At 37.1% G+C, this 19,411-nt stretch overlaps 1 protein-coding gene across 7 annotated transcripts in view; it reads left to right on the top strand.

Moving 5' to 3' along the window:
- TPK1 (thiamin pyrophosphokinase 1) overlaps positions 1–19,411 on the top strand; it is a 379,683-nt gene that overhangs the window by 274,191 nt on the left and 86,081 nt on the right. For all 7 annotated transcript variants that reach the window (XM_055115484.2, XM_003820515.6, XM_034965164.3 and 4 more), the window contains one exon: positions 9,063–9,174. In XM_055115484.2, coding sequence (XP_054971459.1) covers positions 9,063–9,174 — 112 coding nt within the window. The remainder of the gene's footprint in view (positions 1–9,062; positions 9,175–19,411) is intronic.

Genomic DNA, 19,411 nt, shown 5'->3' with positions numbered 1-19,411 from the left:
TTTCATAATATTTATTGTACTCCTACTGTGTAAGTAATACTATACAGATATATATATATATATATATCTGTGTGCAGTGGCACATGCCAGTAGTCCCAGCTCCTCAGGAGGCTGAGGCAGGAGGATCACTTGAGCCCAGGGGTTTGAGGCCAGCCTGATCAACGTAGCCAGAACCCATCTCAAAATTAAAAAAAAAAAAATCAATAAGATCTGCTTCTCTCCTTGAGGCATTTATCTTCTGGTAAGGGAATTAGACTTGAAATAGTGTGTGTGGAGAGCAGAAGGTATGCAAGTAGCCCAGATTACAAGTTCAACAAAGGATTCTGAGAAGGATAGTGGATTCGGTGGCATCTGAACTGAGTGTTGGGACTTGTACCATCTGAATATTAAGCCTACCTGCTTTTCGTTAATATTTTCTAAGATTGGGGGAGAGGAGAAGCAAAATTGTCCTATTTGTTCTTGCTTTATGATACTGGATTTTTTTTAAAAAAATGACTATTGTATCTCAGTTTTCTTGTTCATAGCCCAGTTATTGATTTTGCTTTAACCATTCTTTGTGAACTTCTGGAAAACCCAATAGGCATGTTTTGAAAACATGAATAAGTGTTTCACACAGACTTATCTGCATCCTCCGCATATTCAGTCACCAACACAGAACAGCGAAATGAATGGAGACATGATAACATAGTAAATAAAGAGAATGGGACATTCTATTGAAGATACATGGATGAAGAAGATAGGCATTCACTGACTTATTCATTCATGTACTGTGCGAGTCTGTATTATTTAGGATAAACTTTAGGCAAGGTCATGCAGAAGCTTAACTTGGAAAGTGAATATAGGGAACAAAAAGGAAGAATGGGGAAAAAGCAAGCAATGAGATAAATGGGCCAGACTGGCTTTTAAAGTTAGAGCCTAGAAATACATGATGACATAGTAAAAACAAGTGGGCTTTAAAATCACAGCATACTTGGGTTGAGATATCACACCTACTGTTACTAGTTGAGTTATCCTGAACGAGTTCATGACTGCCCTGAATCTACAATCTTTATTTTAGCAGTAATTCTACCACACAAGGTTGTTACGAGAATTATAGTGCCCAGCAGAATATTTGCACCTAGCAAATACTCAAAAATTGTTTCCTCACTGCTATGGTCTGAATGTTTGTGTCTCCCCTCCCCCGTGCAAAACTCCTATATTGAAATCCTAAACCCCAAGTTTGGAAATGGGGTCTTTAGGAGATGATTAGGTCATGAGAATGGAACCCTTGAATGGGATGGGTACTCTTCCAAAGGAAGCCTGAGAGAGACGCCTTGCCACTTTCCCCACGTGAGGACAGACTGAGAAGGTGCCATCTATAAACCAGCAAGCAGGTGCTAACCAGACACTGAATCTGCCAGCATATGGATCTTGGGCTTCCCAGGGTCCAGAAATTTGAGAAGTAAATTTATGTTGTTTATAAGCTACCATTTTGTGGTGTTTTATTGTAGTTGCCCAAATAAAGTAAGATACTCATTTTTCTTTTCTTTTCTTTTGTTTGTGTGTGTGTGTGTGTGTTTTTTTTTTTTTTTTTGAGACGAAGTCTCGCCCTTGTTCCCCAGGCTGGAGGGCAATGGTGCGATCTCGGCTCACTGCAACCTCTGCCTCCCGGGTTCAAGCAATTCTCTTGCCTCAGCCTCCCGAGTAGCTGGGATTACAGGCACCTGCCACTAAGCCTGGCTAATTTTTTTTTTTTTTTTGTATTTTAATAGAGACAGGGTTTCACCATGTTGGCCAGGCTGGTCGCGAACTCCTGATGTGAGGTGATCTGCCCGCCTCAGCCTCCCACAGTGCTGGGATTACAGGCATGAGCCACCACGCCTGGCCAAGATACTCATTTTTCTCCCCGTTTTTTCTTTAACTAGATCTTTCTCATTATTTCTTCCAGGTTACAGAGTTTGATAGTCATGCTGGTTTTCAAAATAAATAAATGCAAATTTGTTGTCTTTCCCTGCACACTTTCTTCAGGAACACTAACAATATCCCATGAGCATTATTAACATGAGTGAAAAAAAACACCAGACACCCAACATTCAGTTAAGCATGCTGAACATCAGCCATACCACATTCTCAGCTAGCAGAAACCCTGCCTGGAGTTTGATAATGAATAGGATCATTCCAGTAGTTCTCCCTACGGTTGAACCATCTCCCCACTTATCCTCCATTCTCCTGCCAGTCTTAATGACTTGTAGCTTCTGAGATAACATCAAAGCGAAGTGCATGGGGATTGATGAATAGCTCATTTGACAAAAGGTGGGGGGTTCAGGTAGAAGGGAATGTTTGTGCTTACAGTAATTGTGGGAAGCTGATTGTCTATTGAAGGGGACTCTCTTTGGTAGCTCTTTTATAGTAAGAAAGTTGGAGCAGTTAATAATACAGGAAGAAAGTTGAAATATGTATTGCAGTACCAGCATTCCAATCAACTCTTTTACAATTATAGAAAATGTGGGAAATACATTAATATATTTAGAATCTGAATGAAATATTACTTAAATTATTACTATCACAAAAAAAAAAGATAACATTGAGTTATCGCAGTATTTGGCTAAATTCATGTTGAGAATTCCAAAAAATAACTTGAAGAATTTCACATTGGGTTTAGTGACCAGATATTAGGCTTCAGAAGGAGTTCTTAGAACTTTTTTTAAAATGATGAACAAAGTAAAAGAGGTATGCTCTTATTTAAAAATTCATTTACTGAAAACTAGAGCTTCTGTATGACAAATTGGAGAAATGACTCTCCTTAAGATATCTTAATGTCGGCTCGGCACCGTCGTTCATGCCTGTAATCCCAGCACTTTCAGAGGCTGAGGTGGGCAGATCACGAGGTCAGGAGTTTGAGACCAGCCTGACCAACATGGTGAAACGCCGTCTCTACTAAAAATAAAAAAATTATCCAGGCGCGGTGCTGGGCGCCTGTAACCCCAGCTACTCAGGAGGCTGGGGCAAGAGAATCGCTTGAACCCGTGATGGGGGTGGAGGTTACAGTGAGCCAAGATCGCACCACTGCCCTCCAGCGTGGGCGACAGATCGAGACGTTGACTCAAAAAAAAAAAGGAAGGTATCTTAAGGTTTCATGGAGGTATAGCATTAAAATGTTTTTCTTTTCCCTTCTTTCTGCTAATATTTTACGTTAGTCTTATGAGGGCTAATCACACTTATTTTTCTTTAAAAATTACTGGAGCAAAGTGGACAGGTTTTTAAAAAAATAAAAAGCAGAAAGGAAAGAAAGTGTGGGTTCAAATTAAACCTGGAGGAGCTGATAAATGGAGAAAAGTAAATCAACATATGTAATATGAGTGCTTGAAATGCTATTCTTGGCACGTTCAACGTGTTATTTCATCCTGAAAATAACTCAGGGAGGTAATATTGTAGTCCGCATTTTACAGAAACACATAAAATTACATTTTAAGTGTACTTCGAGCACTAGTGACAGGGTCTTCATGATTATTGGTGTACAGTTTACTTGTATCCAATTAAGCAAACATTATCTAGATCGGGGTGTCCAATTTTTTGGCTTCCCTGGGCCACATTGCAAGAAGAATAATTGTCTTGGGCCACACATAAAATACACTGACACTAACATAGCTGATGAGCTTTAAAAAAATAGCAAAAATATCTCACAATGTTTTAAGAAACTTTACGAATTTGTGTTGGGTGACATTCAAAGCTGTCCTGGGCTGCATTTAGCCTGTGAGCCGCGGGTTGGGCAAGCTTGTTCTTATCAAAGAATAATGGGTCTGTCTCTTGAGTCCTTTCAGTTCACCTGGACCTTCCCTCATCTACTCAGATACTGCGAGAAGATTTTTCAAAGCATATTGACACCTTTTCATCAATACATTTTCTTTAAACAATGAAACAATCAGGTATTTATTTGATACATACGTTCCTTCCACTGTGCTGTAAGTCCAATAGAAAAAAAATTAGATTCTTGTTCTTCAAAGAAAGTTTATTCTTTTTAGGGATACAACATGAAACTATTTGAGGGATGCAATACAGTACCAAAGTGCTACATTTTGTAGCATAAATAATTAAAATTGTAGCATTCAGGAGGAAGTCATCTTTGCTATTTAGAACACATAGGGAGATTTCATTAAAAAAGTAAAGCTTGCATTTTGCTTTGATGTTTCTCTGGATTGAGGATGGAGAAACAGTATAGAAGCAGACAGGAGAGCATGGGCATCCTGATCAGATGCTATGTTAAGAAAAGCATTTATCTAAAGTAATTTGAAAACTCTGAGATCACACTAACTCAAAATATATCTTTCAATGCAACCTGTCCTGTTTCTGCTGTCAGTAACGCTTACTTCTGGGATAAATATTGTCTCTAGAAGTCATCATTTAAGATGTCTATATCTTTTGAAGAAGCCAAGGTTGGGTTTTTCTCTGACTGGAATAAAAGGAAGGCATGAAGATAAGATATGATCCATTGTAAAAAAGGCATAAATGCAGAGGTGATAACAAAGCAGAGACATCAGTGTCATGTTTTATTTTGTAATATCCAATGTGAGGCGATTGATAAGGAAATTAGCCTGTCATTAGAGTTATTTACTATCTCTAACAACAGTAGGCATTTCATACATGTTTTTGACTTTTGAATAAACAAACTAACTTAACTACATTAAGAAGGTTTTCTTTTGGATAACTGTTGAGTATTGTCATTAACCCTTTAATAGTACAGCTAGCTCATGTCAGAACACATATGTGATTTCAGCCAGAGGTTATTGACTAACTTCTAAAACAAAAATCAAATGGAAGTTATTAAGTTCAAAACATATCCTTGAAATGTTCTGACTATGGAAATATTAAACCAAAATATGCTAGTTTTGGGTGTTATGTGAAAAATATTATTCCCAATCAACATTTTCCTAAGTCGATTTCATGAAATGAAGCTTCCATGGGAAATTACGAGATGATATTTGAGCAGCAGAGGAAGGTTCTGTGGTGAAGTAAATTTTGGAAACACTTATTCAGGTAAACAGGGTTTGTGTTTACTTGTTTTTGCTGCAAGATTGCCTAGAACATCTAACATGCTGGCAAAAATCGTGGTTTCCAAGAGGTGAATTGACAAAGCGATTTTTCCAATCTGTATTTGACCCTGGGAGTAATGTTCTATGGAAAGCACTTTAGAAAATGTTCTAACATGATTTGAAATTCTAAAAGCTATCTGTAGATAACATATTAATGCTTTTTCAAAGGGAACACCCCTCAATTTAATATATATACATGCAACATTAATTTGATACAGGCTATTTCAAATGAACCCAATACACTTTTATTTTGAATTCTACATTTGTGGAACAGAATCAAAGAAAATATATAAGACTTCCAACTCTGAGGTTTTACAACTACAAATTCACTGGGGAGACCCTTTATCTTGTGACTACTTTCAGCTATGTGAGCAGTCACAGTATGAAAATATACCAGCACAAAAGTCTGTTGTGTAGGAGAAGTAACCTTTTTTCCTGCTAAATATAATGTAGATACTTCTGCCTACTTCTTTTACTCTTCTTTCCTGCAGGCTATTTAATTTCCTGCAGTGTTTGTTGATAAATTTTTAAAGTACCTGGACCAGCTAACAAAAGATGAGCTACCAGAGACTGGCCTTGTGTTTAATCCGTCTACAGCAATGTTTCATTCATACAGGGTCTAACCATGTGCTACTAATTGTGGCTGCCATTAGCCTCAGAGTGTAGGTTCAGCATTAACAACAACTTGATGAATGCATGGCCACTTTATAAACTAGCATTGGCAGCTTCTCCTTGAATTGTTTACACTAAATCTAATGTGTTTATGTTCTTTTTGTGTTCAATGCTTTCTGAATGATCTTGTTAATTGGCTGTATATTTTGCGATATCCACACTGAAATATCTTAGCACCAAACTTGGCATAGTTATTGGATTTAAGGATGTTGGTATGTAAACAGAATTCAGATATCTCTCTGGTATTTTTCTTTCTTTTATTCTTTTTTTTTTTTTTTTTTTTTTTTGTAGAGACATGGTTTCACTATGTTGTCTGGGCTTGTCTCCAACTCCTAGGTTCAAGTGATCCTTCCACCTCAGCCTCCTAAATTGCTGGGATTACAGACATGAGCCACCATGCCCCGTCAATGTTTGGTATTTTTCAAAGGCAAAATCTAGAGTCAGCTTTAATCTTTTCTCTCGGTTATGTCATTGTCCTTTGGAAAGTGGAGGTATAATACAAAACAAAGGGACAGCGATTTCTCACCCCTTCATATTTGTGTGTATTTTGTTCTACCCTGACATGACAGTCTAGGGAAAGTAATACTGTTACGCTGTTTGTCTTTCACATGATTGTAAGTATGCTTTCCAGCACACATACCAAGCAACATCTGTGTTACCTTTCCCTAAATTACAATTTCATATTATTAAGGTTGTTAGATGTGTTGAAATAACCACAATTGGAAAAACAACCTGACTGTGATTGATTTTTGTTCTTTCTTTACTATATAGGGCTGCCTTTGACTTCAAAGAGTTATCTTAGTTCAGAAAAGAGGCCAGAGCAGGAACCTGTGAAATGATTCATGGGACAAGATGGAAGTAAATGATGAGTTCATGCGCCTCTAGTCTCCAGTAATGGCATAAATCCATAGGGAAGTTCTTTAATGTCAGCGTGTATGCCTGCCTGTGTCAAGTCACATATAGGCTAGCACATATTATGAATTAAGAAATCTGGGGAATGAACAAAAATTCCTTTATACAGTTGTTCATTTTCAAAAGATGTCATATAGACTTGAAGATACAGGAGGAAAATATTGCTCTCATTTAACCATAAAAACTGTATTTGCATTTTTATAAACACAAAGACCATTCACATATGGCTAAGCACCTTTTTGGAACAAGAGAAAACATGGTTAATTGATTGTGGGCTAAGGCCTATCTGTGACTTCTCAAGTCCACAAACGAGTTTATTCCCAGACTGAAAATTTTAAGGCCTGTTGATTCTTTAAAATAATGAGGAAGGCAATGGATATATAGCATGCTTACTACTGTGTCATTTAAATCATTGGATTTTATAACAGCCCTCCTCTCCCTGGGAGAATAAAACTTAGCATGTATATGTGCTGTTTCCTTTGCGTTATATAAGTTGAAGAATACTCTCTTGGGGAGTTAATATCACAAATTGAAAAACACTTCCTTCTTTCCTTCGCCATTCTTAACAGAAGTCACCTAGGAGCACCAAACATGCTAACGTATTCAGCTAGGCACTGCCAAACCATTAAGCAGGCCACAGACAGAGGAAAGAAAATCATCAATTAAGAGACAAGAACTAACTGTAACACACTGAAAATAAGATAGCTCAAGAACACAGGAATTCCTCTTTGATAAGTGATGGAGAAGTCGCACTCTAACAACAGGTCTCGTTGTCAGAAACACCGTTATCAGATGCAGAAGTACAGAGATCTGGACAAGGTGTACCTTCCTTTCCTTGTTCCACTGGTGCTCTCTTGAGCCCTCCACTCTCTGCCCCCAAAATGTCCAGAATGCTACAGGTTACCTATAACCCCTCTGAAATTGCTGTGTTTTCTGATAGGAACCCTAAGAGTACTGCCCTTCAACAGGAAACTGGGTGGCGATCCACCTACATGATAAGTCATCACCAATTCCTGTTCCTTATCTGCTGAAGCCAATGTAAGGCTAAGGAAATCCGAATTTCTAAAACATCTGTCTCATCAACTCCTTTTTTATTTTGAGATGGAGCATCGCTCTGTCGCCCAGGCTGGAGTGCAATGGCACAATCTCGGCTCACTGCAACCTCTGCCTCCCGGGTTCAAGCAATTCTTCTGCCACAACCTCCCGAGTAGCTTGGGTTACAGGCACCCACCACCATACCCAGCTAATTTTTTTTTTTTTTTTAGAGACAGGGTTTCACCATGTTGGCCAGGCTGGTCTTGAACTCCTGACCTCAGGTGATCTGCCTGCCTCAGCCTTCCAAAATGCTGGGATTACAGGCATGAACCACTGCACCTGGCCTCATCAACTCCTTCTATTAGAAAGAAGGTTTTGTTACCTCTTTGAGCACTTGTTTTAAAAGTGTGCTATGTTTGGCATCTAGGGATGGTCATTTGTATTCTGTTTAGTATATCTGTCTTCAGAGAGAATTATTTATATAATGGAGAATGGTAGGAAGAAACAAATCTCAAATTTGTGTGGCAAGCTATTCAATATAAATCAACTTGGGGTTGGGGGGAGGAATTCTATACAAAAGGAATAAAGGCAGCTCTTACCTAAAAGAAAATAAAAACTTTTTTAGAAAAACAAACAAACAAACAAACGCAAGGCCAGGTGTCGTGGCTCATGCCTGCAATCCCAGCACTTTGGGAGGCTGAGGTGGGTGGATCACTTGAGGTCAGGAGTTCGAGACCAGCCTGGCCAATGTGGTGAAACCCCATCTCTACTAAAAATATAAAATTAGCTGGGTGTGGTGGTGCCCGCCTGTAGTGCTAGCTACTCAGGAGGCAGGAGAATTGCTTGAACCCTGGCGGCAGAGGTTGCAGTGAGCCGAGATTGCAACATTGCACTCCAGCCTCGGCAACAGAGTGAGACTCCATCTTAAAAAAGAAAAAAAAAAAAAAAGCAGAATACATTGTAATGGCTGCTGAGAAGCAGCTGTCTTTGTGCGTTTCTCTTTGTGTGGTACCTTTCATTTAGGATAGGTTTCAAACCCACAGTCCTATTGCTGTGAGTTTGGTCTCTGGAATTGGCAGGTGTAGGTAGGAATCCTTATCTGTGTGGTCCTATGTTAATCTCTGCAAGCTTCAATTTTCTCATAGTTGAAACATAATTAACAATAAGGTATCAGATACTTTGTAAAATTATTGTAAGGATTAAGTTGGGTGAAAGTTCCTAGGATTATTCAGCACATATTGCAAACATTTTTTTGTGAGGATTAAGTATGATAAGCCGTGTGAGGGTTGTAGACACATCCTGCCCAGGTCTTCAGTGCACATTAGCATTCCTTCTCTCTTCCCCTTCTTAATGATCATTTCTTGTCTCCTTCAGGGAAAGCACAGATTGCATGTAGACACCGGAATGGAGGGTGATTGGTGTGGCCTTATCCCTGTTGGACAGCCTTGTATGCAGGTTACAACCACAGGCCTCAAGTGGAACCTCAGTAAGTAGAACCTTTTCATAAAGGAATGATTTTTTTTTCTTTTTTTCTCTCTTTCTTTCTTTCTTTCTTTCTTTCTTTCTTTCTTTCTTTCTTTCTTTCTTTCTTTCTTTCTTTCCTTCTTTCTTTCTTTTTAATGTCTCTGTGGTCTATACCTAGGAGGAATTGCTGGGTCATATGATAACTCTATGTTTAACCTATTGAGGAACTGCCAGATTACCTTCCAGTGTGCCTGAACCATTTTACATTTCTATGTGCAGTGTAAGAGTGTTCCAGTTTCCCCACATTCTCGACACTTGTTATTATCTGTTTGCTGGCTTATAGTTATCCTAGAGCATGTGAAGGTGGCATCTTATTGGGGTTTGATTTGCATTTCTCTGATGACTAATTATGTCGAGCATCTTTTCTTGTGCTTATGGAACATTCATATATCTTCATTGGTGAAATGTCTATTCAGCTCTTTTACCCATATTTTAATTGGCTATTTTTACATTGAGTTGTAAGAGTCCTTTATGTATTTTAGATACAAGTCCTTTACCCAGGTGTGTGACTTGCAAAAATTTTTTAGCCCTTAGCATATATTTTCATTTTCTGAAATTTAATTAACTAAATTAACAAATGTTAATTAAGTCTATGTTTTTTCTTTTATGGATCATATTTTTGATGTCATACCAAAGAACTCTTTGCCCCACCTTCTTCCCAATTTTGTATATTTGAAAAACCTACTTTACTTTGCTAGAGAAGCAGCAAGTTATTTTCGTAGTCAAATCTTGAACATAAGATTTGCTGCTCTTATTAAATTTTAAAATGTTTTCCAGTAATTGTGAACTGTATTAGGTCCTAGTAGTACTAAAACTATCTGAGTTAAAAATATTAAAAAGTAAGGGGGTCCTGTTCATGAGATAAATGCTGATTCCAAAAGGAACCATCAGTCGTTGTGAAATGAATCAACTCTAGCCTTTCTAAGGATAGTAATAATTTAATCAAAGAGTTGTGATTGAATGTCAAAGGGATCATCTCCTAATTGACCAATAAGGCAAAGCTGTACAAGTAAAATATGGAACTGTGTCGTTCTTTTCTAACAAGTAAAGCACTTAGATTCCCACAAGAAAATAAATTTTTTTCCAAGAAATAAATATTTTGAAACAAAAAGACCTGTAAAAAGACCTTTCTATGAGCCACTGCAGAAACAATTAGGAAAAACTAGAGATATTTTGAAACAAATGTTTAGAGAGCTCATCAGAATTTGAAAGGACTGTGAGAACACATCTCCTCCAGTGCACAGAAATATGTGACAGGCTTTGAAGCTGTTTAGCTGAAATTGACCTGAGCTCCCATTGGAAGCTTTTTTGAAAACATTCTGGCCCCAAACAACTGTTTTATTTTTTATAGTTCTCATTATTTCCAAGGGCACCCAATTTAGACAGTGGTGAAATTCCTGCTGGATCTAGGAGCGATCACACTTTTCAGGGCTGGCAGCAAGACAAGGGAGCACTGAGCAAAGAGGACCGTTGGCACTAGGAGCAGGTGCCCCAGCTTCCTTTATCTTATAGTAATAAAAAAGAGTCATATGTTAGACATGATTCTTCTGTTATCTTTAGAATGTCCTTTGATCCTATACTTCCCACAGTAATATGCACATTGTATTAGTCCATGCTCACATTGCTGTAAAGAACTACCTGAGACTGGGTAATTTATGAAGAAAAGAGGTTTAACTGACTCACAGTTATGCAGGCTTACCAGGAAGCATGACCAGGAGGCCTCAGGAAACTTACAGTCATGGTGGGAGGTGAAAGGGAAGCAGGCACCTTCTTCACATGGCAGCAAGAGAGAATGAGAGCGATGGGGGACGTGCCACAGACTTTTAAACCATCAAATCTCATGAGAAGTCATTCACTACCACGAGAACAGCAAGGGGGAAGCCTCCCATGATTCCGTCACCTCCCACCAGGTTCCTCCACCAACAATTGGGAATTACAATTCAACATGCAATTTGGGTGGAGACCTGGAGTCAAATCGTATCACACATCCTAATTCTGTGTAAGGCTTTCTCTGGTAAGGGGGCCTTCAGCATGATGAGGGCAGGGCTCTTAACCTTCCTGAGATAACTTTTGATCCGGCCTGCATGTAATATGCCATTACGTATTTATATAGTTACACATCACTTTGACTTTTGAAGTAATTATTTTTTCTAAAAATATTTTATTATTTTAGAAATAATAAATTATTTTATTCATAAAAATAAAAAAAAAACTTCATGGCATATGCAAAGCAATAAAGTTGAAATACAAAGTGTTTCATCAATTACCTGTTGTAAAAGCGCTAATTCATGGGGTCTTCTGATAGATAATATTGCCTCATTAAAAGTTAATAAAAATAAGTGTGACATCATGTTGACTTGAAGAAAAGTGAGTAGATTTCATTCACAGAGAGGGTCCCTGCCTTCCTCAGTGCTGTTGTCTGTGAAAGAGCCCTGAGGTCAGGGTTATTTTGTCAGTCATGGCTACAAAGGGACAGGATGAAGGTGGGCTTGCAGAAAGAGAAAGAATATGCAGACACTTAGTCAGGGGCAGCTCACTTCTTGGGTTAATGGGAGTAAGCAAGTTTTTGTGAAGAAACTTGTCAAGGTCCTCATGTGCAGCCCGTGGCTTGATCTCTACCTATCTCCACCCACTCTAAGTACATGATGCCACAAGTTCTAAAAGTAGTTGGATTTATCTGTTACCAGTTCGCAATATTTCACATGCCATTCTAACGTTAAAAAAAAAAAAAACTGTGTGACTGATACCTAGGTACCGATCACCCAGGAGTGAAACTTTCCAAATATTACTGAAGCTACCTATATTTACAGTCTTTTATTTCATAGCAATATGCTATGAATATTCTTTGACTTGTGTCTTGTACAAGAGTTTCTCTAGGATATATACAGTTGGCAGTAAAATAGCTGTGTCATAGATAATCACATCTTCACCTTTGTGAGATACACCATATTGCTCTACACAGTGATTGTACCAATGTGTATTCAGCCCAGGAATACATATTAAGTTCCCCTGCTCCATATCGTCAACAATTCTTGCTATTACCAAACTTAATCATTTTTGTCAGCCTGATGAGTGTAAATGATATGTTTTTGTGGTCTCTGCTGATAAGGATAAGCATCTTTTTGTAGTTATTATTCATGCTGGTTTCTTCTTCTGTGAATTGCTACTTTCTTTTGCCTATTTTTCCATTGGGATGTTAATTCTTAGAAGTTCTGAAGCCTCTTTTTCCTGGCCGTACTTTAGCTTTTCAATTTGTTTATGGTGTTTTTATATGAACAGAGTTTATTGAGTTAAATGCAGTCAAAATTTATCAATTTAGTCATTTTCGTGTAAGTTATCTTTCTATTCCCCATGGTCATAGAGATACTCTGATTTAAGTTTCGTGTTTAGGTCTTTTCTTTCACCTGAAGTTGATTTTTGTATGTGATGTAAGGATCTAGTTTTTTAAAGATAATGAATTGACCTAACATCATTTGTTAATCCTTTCTCCAGTGATTTGCAGTGTAGCACAGGTGTTCATATGTATGGGTATGTTTCTTGGATCTGTTTTGTTCCATTGGCTTACATACCTCTTCCTGTGCTGGAGCCACACTGCCTTCATTACCATAGCTTTATAATAAATATTGAAATGTGCTAAGTTGAGTCCTCAGACCTTGTTCTTCAAAATTGTCACTCTATTCCTGGCATTTTGCTCATTTGTTTGTTCGAGACGGAGCGTCTCACTGTCGCCTGGGCTGGAGTGCAATGGTGCAATTTCGGCTCACTGCAACCTCCGCCTCCTGGGTTCAAGTGATTCTCCTGCCTCGGCCTCCTGAGTAACTGGGATTACAGACGACTGCCACCACACCCAGCTAATTTTTGTTTTGTTTTATTTTGTTTGCATTCTTAGTAGAGACAGGGTTTCACCAGGTTGGCCAGGCTTGTCTCCAACTCCTGACTTTGTGATTCACCCACCTCGGCCTCCCAAAGTGCTGGGATTACAGGCATGAGTCACCACACCCGGCCTGCTCTTCTTTATAAATTTTAGAAGTAACTTGACAAGTGCCTCTCTCACACAATTCTATTATAATTTTTGCTGCAATTACATTTAATGTCTAGATTAATTTGGGAAGACTCAAAAAATTGGGGAAGGAAATTTCTACATGAAATTGAGTCTTCCCATCCACAAATTTAGTTTAGCTCTCTGTTTACTTAGAACTTTTAAATTCCTTTCAATAATTTTATAACTTTCTCTATAAACATCCTATGCATTTTTATAAGGTTTATTTCTATAAACCCTATATTTTGTGTCCTAGTATAAATTATACTTTAAAAAATTACATTTTCTGTTGGTGATATATAGACATATAATTCATTTTTGTCTATTTTAATGTTAACATATTGATGAACATCAATTATATCTGAAAACGTGACTGTAGACTCACTTGGTTTTCTATACACAATCGTATTTCTGTTAATAATCAAGTTTTCTTCTGAAGTCTGTAACAAATAGAATTAAGTTACTATAATGGACTGAAATGGTGGCTTTAAAAAAAAAAGCCTTTTTGTTGGTTTCCTCATGTAACAAAGTGCAGAGGAAGTACCTATAGGGCAAGGTTTCTATTATTTCCTCAGCCTTTGCCTGAAAATCTAAGTCTTTTGCAACTCCAGCTGTATTGTGCCCAGTAGGCATCAGAAGAGAGGAAAGGGAAGGGAGCAGGAAGGATCTGTAACGGGAATCAGAGACATCAGGGATTCCCGGCATTCTCAGAAACCCTTCCTGTGTCTCATCTTTTGCCTCAGTGGCCAGAATTGTATCACATAGCCACCCTAGCTTCAAGGAAGGCTACGTGTGCAATTTTGAATCCAACTACATTGTCACTCCAAATAAAACTGAGGTTCCATCAGTAGGGAAGAAGAGAATGACTAGGAGTCTGCTCTTCTGTCAAAAAATGTCTTTGCTTCATTCATCATCTTGAACATTTTATCTATGTATATCTTAAAAAATTTAGTTTTCTTTCAGCCATATTCATATGGATTGCTGTTGTTTCTGTTGAAAAAATCTACAATCAATGAAATTAGTTCTGATTTGTTTATAATCTGTCACGTTTTCTAGACCTTATGTTTTGCTTTGATATTCTAAAGTTTTACAACAATATGTTTACATGTAACGTTTCTTTTGTTCTAGTTGCTTTTTATTCATTCTGATAATTGGTATAGTTCATCAATTCTGAAAATTCTTAGCCGTTTATCTTCTTCGATTGCTTCCCCTCCATTTTTTTCTGTTCTTTTCTCCTTGAACTGTTAGTAAACATATTAGGCCTCATCATCCCTTTTCCTTGTTTATTCTTTGTGCATTCTATGTTTGTTTGTTTGTTTTCATCTTTCTTTTCACTGTTTCTGTCTTTGGCTGTTTCTAATCTGCCATTTAATGATTGTGTTTTGAATTTCATAGATTTTATTTTTCACTCTTTTTTATCTCAAAAAATTTAAGGTCACGTCTTGTTTGTTGCCAGTATTTTAATTATATATTTACTTTTTTAAATATGTAAGCAGATTTTTTAAATATCAGAAATTGAGATGAATTGTTTAATCTATTAGATTGTTAAAAATCATAATTTAATTGATAGGAGTTTTTTTAGATATTTAAAAATTGGGGCCTATTATAATACATGGTATCTTATATTTGGTGGAATACAATATGGTATTTGAGCATTTTAGTTTCTTCATCTCTTTTTTGACCTAGTTCTGCTATTTTCCCTTTTTTTATTTTTTGAGAGAGAGTCTCAAATTTTCTGTTTCCAATTATTTTTAATGTTTATTTTAGGTTCAGAGGTACATGTGCAGGTTTGCTATATAGGTATATTGCATGTCACAGGGGTTTTATATACAGATTATTTTAGCACCCAGGTAATAAGCATAGTATCCAATAGGTAATTTTTCAGTCCTTACCCTGCACCCTCAACTAGACATTGGCATCTGTTGTTCCCTTCTTTGTGTCTATGTGAACTCAACATTTCGCTTCCACTTATAAGTGAGAACATGTAGTATTTGGTTTTCTGTTTTTGTGTTAGTTCACTTAGGATAATGGCCACCAGCTCCATCTATGTTGCTGCAAACGCATGATCTTGTTCTTTTTATGGCTGTGTGATATTCCATGGTGTATATGTACCACATTTTATTTATCCAGTCTACTGTTGATGAGGATTTCAGTTGATTCGGTGTCTTTGCTATTGTGGCTAGTGCTGTGATGGACATACATGTACATGTTCTTTATGGTAGAATGATTTCTATTTCTTTGGATATATACCCAATAATGGGATTGCTGGGTCAAACGGTAATTCTGCTTTGAGTTCTTTGAAAAATTGCTAAACTGCTTTCCACCATGGCTGAACTAATTTCCATTCCCACCAGCAGTATATGTGTTCCTTTTCTCTTCAGCCTCACCAGCATCTATTAATTTTTTGACTTTTTGATAATACTGCTATTTTTAAATATTTCTTTTATTCTCACTCATGATAGACACTTTATCCTGTGTTTTATATATGTGGTTGTCTTTTTTTTTCCTGTGGAAATATGTTGAAGGTTAGGTTGAGCATGTTCTTTGACATGAGATTTTAAGGTTCTTCTGCCAGTGCCCTGAGGTATAACCAATCCTGGAATACTTAGCTATCTTGGTATAAGATTTTCCTGAAGACGCTTTCAGTGTTAATTAAAACCACAAGGAATTGAGGTGTCTTTTTTAGTTTTTGCCTCAGTGAAAGCCCAGGCTGATAGAGAGATGTTTCCTTGTTCCGAACCTTTTCTGGCAGACCAGTTATTTCCTAGTTGCTATGGTCTGAAGGTTTATGCCTCCACTCCCAATTCGTATGTTGAAACTTAATCATCAATGTGATGTTATCAGGAGGAGGAGACATTGGGAGGTGAGTAGATCATGAACCCTCATGAATGGGATTAATGCCCTTATAAAAGAGGCCTGAGAGAGACACTTGCCTCTTCCACCACTCAGTAAGAAGGTACCATCTATAAACCAGGCAATGGATCTGGAGTTCCAGATGCCAAATCCGTGGTACCTTGATCTTGCAATTCTCCACCTCCAGAACTGTGAGCAATAAATTTGTGATGTTTGTAAGCTATCTAGTTTATGGTATTTTATTAGAGTAACCCAAACAGACTAAGACACAAGTCTACCCTTCTGTTAAAGATGTAGCAGTGAATTTTTATAGAACCTCAGTCCTAACTCTACTTTATCGAGGCCCAACATGTTGACTCTCGATTGACATGTATCTGAAAAGAAAGGCATCTTAGTTAAGGAAAGAAGCGAACATTCTCTGTGCAGGTGCCCTGTTTTCCAGCTCCTTCAATTTTATACCACTGAAGAGTTTATTTTCTTGTGAGCTTAGCATGTTAGTTACAGAACATTTATAATAAGTTATGTATTATGTCTAAGAGTCTGGTATCAGGAGAATTTCAGGATATATGGGCTACCATATGGCCAGAATGGAAATCTTCCACATCTCCTAGTTGAGGTTGCTTGAGTAGGACAAGAGTAGCATCAGGGAACCCTCTGAAGGGGAAAAGTTAACAGCAAAGGCTCTGGCAAGGTTTTTCAGAGGCCACAATTATATTTTGAAGTGACTCTATTCAAACTTTAACTCATGGAAACATATAAATACAAATCATTATTGTAAACATTCCAACACTCATATTTTCACCTTTGGGAAATCTGAATTCCAGTCTTACTCTGATTTTTGAAGTTCTAAATGGAGCCACTGCTCATCCTAATCATTAACCCTAGAATTCTGCCCCTTCTTGTATATTTTTCAGAACCCAGCACACTGGCTTCTGCCTCATGATAGCTTCATCCTCCCCATTCCCCTTGTCTCCCTACTCAGCCATGTTCCATACTCTACATATTCCCAGAACAAAGATTCTCTTCAATAATTTACTAAAACTACTCCAGTCTTTCAGTCTCCTGCCAGGAGATAGCTACTTAATCTGATTTATAAATTTGTGTTAATGGGTATTAATAGCTCAAAGTTGGGTTTCCTTCCTAGATAATCCTGGTGAATTTAGGAGGGTGTATTTAGGTTGATATTCCATGTAATACCTATACAGTCAAGTGGCAGTATACTCTATGTATGGGTTTGAGGTATTTCCAGAAGTTTTTGACTTTTCACAAAGGATGGGAACAATAATCAGAATTGTAATATTAATGTTCATATGATATTTCACATTTTTAAAGAGTCTTTTAAATATTACAATAGGTCTGTGTGACAGGTTGGATTGTCTGTATTTTTCAGATATGGAAATAGTAATTAAAATCTCTAATTGTCCTAAATTTACATAATTATGGATTAATGCACTCAAAATTTGAAATCAAGTCTTCAATACTATTTATCTTTCTTTCCAATTAGTAAGTGAAGGACTTATATAAAATAAGTTGATGTTTTAAAGATTTAAATTTGGAATAAAGAGAATGTAAATTTGGGATAAAGAGAAGATAGGAGGAAGGTAACTAGATGGGAAAGCAAAGGTGATATGAAAGAGAAGATAATGGCACAGAATGGAAAGTAATGGCAAGAAAAGTGAAATTCTGACGGACAGAACTTTTAACTTTTCTACACTTTTGCCTAAGGAAAATATTAAATGGAGTTGCCTTCCATTTGCCCAGGCCCCTTTATATAGCACTCATATTGAGATTGAAATTATGTATTCATTGTTCTTTCTTTTATGTTTCTTTCAAAGAAATATAGAAGTAAATTACAAGGAAATAACTTCTCAGCATTGACTAAAAGAGACTCAACTCTTTTAACCTAGGGGAAAGAGTTTTGAAAGAGAGAAATTATGAGAAAACAGTTTGAAAAGATTTTTCATCTCTATGAAAATAAAAAAGCTGTAATAAGCATATACAGGTACCATGGTTTTCTGCAGGAGTTTTCTATTAAAATTTTTAAGTGTCAGCCTAACAAGGGAACAGTTCATGCATCTGTAAAATTACACTTGCTAATAATGCATTTTCAGTGAGAAATGCTCTTAATTCTCACTCCACTGCAACTCACAAAGTGATTGTAGGCAGTTGTCATAGTATAGCTATAGCTATTCCCACTTAGGTTATAACCTCTTGTGAGCTAGTGCCACTAATGTGTGAGATGTTTTGTGTTTTTAGATGTCTTTGTTATTATATTAATTATTGATTTTGCAGACCAGTGCTTAAAAAAGACACTCTGAAACTGTGACATCAGTATTTCTTGTCTGAGTCAAGGACGATATCTTTCATACTGTAAGTCTTCTATAATCAATAACTTACTCTGAATTGAATTCAATATGTTAACATTTTTCCAGAAAAAAAAAGATGCATTACAGATCAAAGGTGACAATAAAATTGGCATTGGCAATCTTTTCCCCTCTGGTCCTTCCTAAAATAGATGCTAGCTGAGGTCTTCCACCCCCAAACCCTTTTCTCAAGTTAACGAGTTGGTGAAATGATTGCATTTTATCACATTTACGATGCCATTGATTGTAAGATGTGTATTATTTTATGTATATTAAGAAAAAATATACTGATTATAATTGCAGATATAGGAAAATATCCATGTTAGAACTGATGAAATTTGATAGATCAAATCGAATAGAAAATTAAGTTCCTTATAGCCTCTGTATATTAGACCTTTGTCAGATGCATAGTTTGCAAATATTTTCTCCCTTTCTGTAGGTTATTTACTCTCTTGACAGTTTCTTTTGCTCTGCAGAAGCTCTTTAGTTTAATTAGGTCCCATTTGTCAATTTTTGGTTTTTTTGCAATTGCTTTTAGTGTCTTCGTCATGAAATCTTTGCTGGATTCTATGTCCAGAATGGTATTTCTTAGATTATCCCCAGGATTTTTATAGTTTTAGGTTTTACATTTAAGTCTATACTCCATCTTGAGTTGATGTTTGCATGTAGTGTAAGGAAGGGGTCCAGTTTCAATCTTCTACATATGGCTAGCCAGCTACCCCAGCACCATTTACTAAATAGGGAGTCTTTTCCCCATTGCTTGTTTTTGTCAGCTTTGCTGAAGATCAGATGATTATTGGTGTGTGGTATTACTTCTGGGCTCTCTGTTCTGTTCCTTTGGTCTATGTGTCTCTTTTTGTACCAGTACCATGCTGTTTTGGTTACTGTACCCGTACCATGCTGTTTTGGTTACTGTACCCTTGTAGCATAGCTTGAAGTCAGGC

This window comes from Pan paniscus, chromosome 6 (assembly GCF_029289425.2).
Source record: "Pan paniscus chromosome 6, NHGRI_mPanPan1-v2.0_pri, whole genome shotgun sequence".
Classification (NCBI taxonomy): domain Eukaryota; kingdom Metazoa; phylum Chordata; class Mammalia; order Primates; family Hominidae; genus Pan; species Pan paniscus.
Note: the sequence above shows the minus strand (reverse complement) of the source record. Positions and strands in the feature narration are given on the sequence as shown.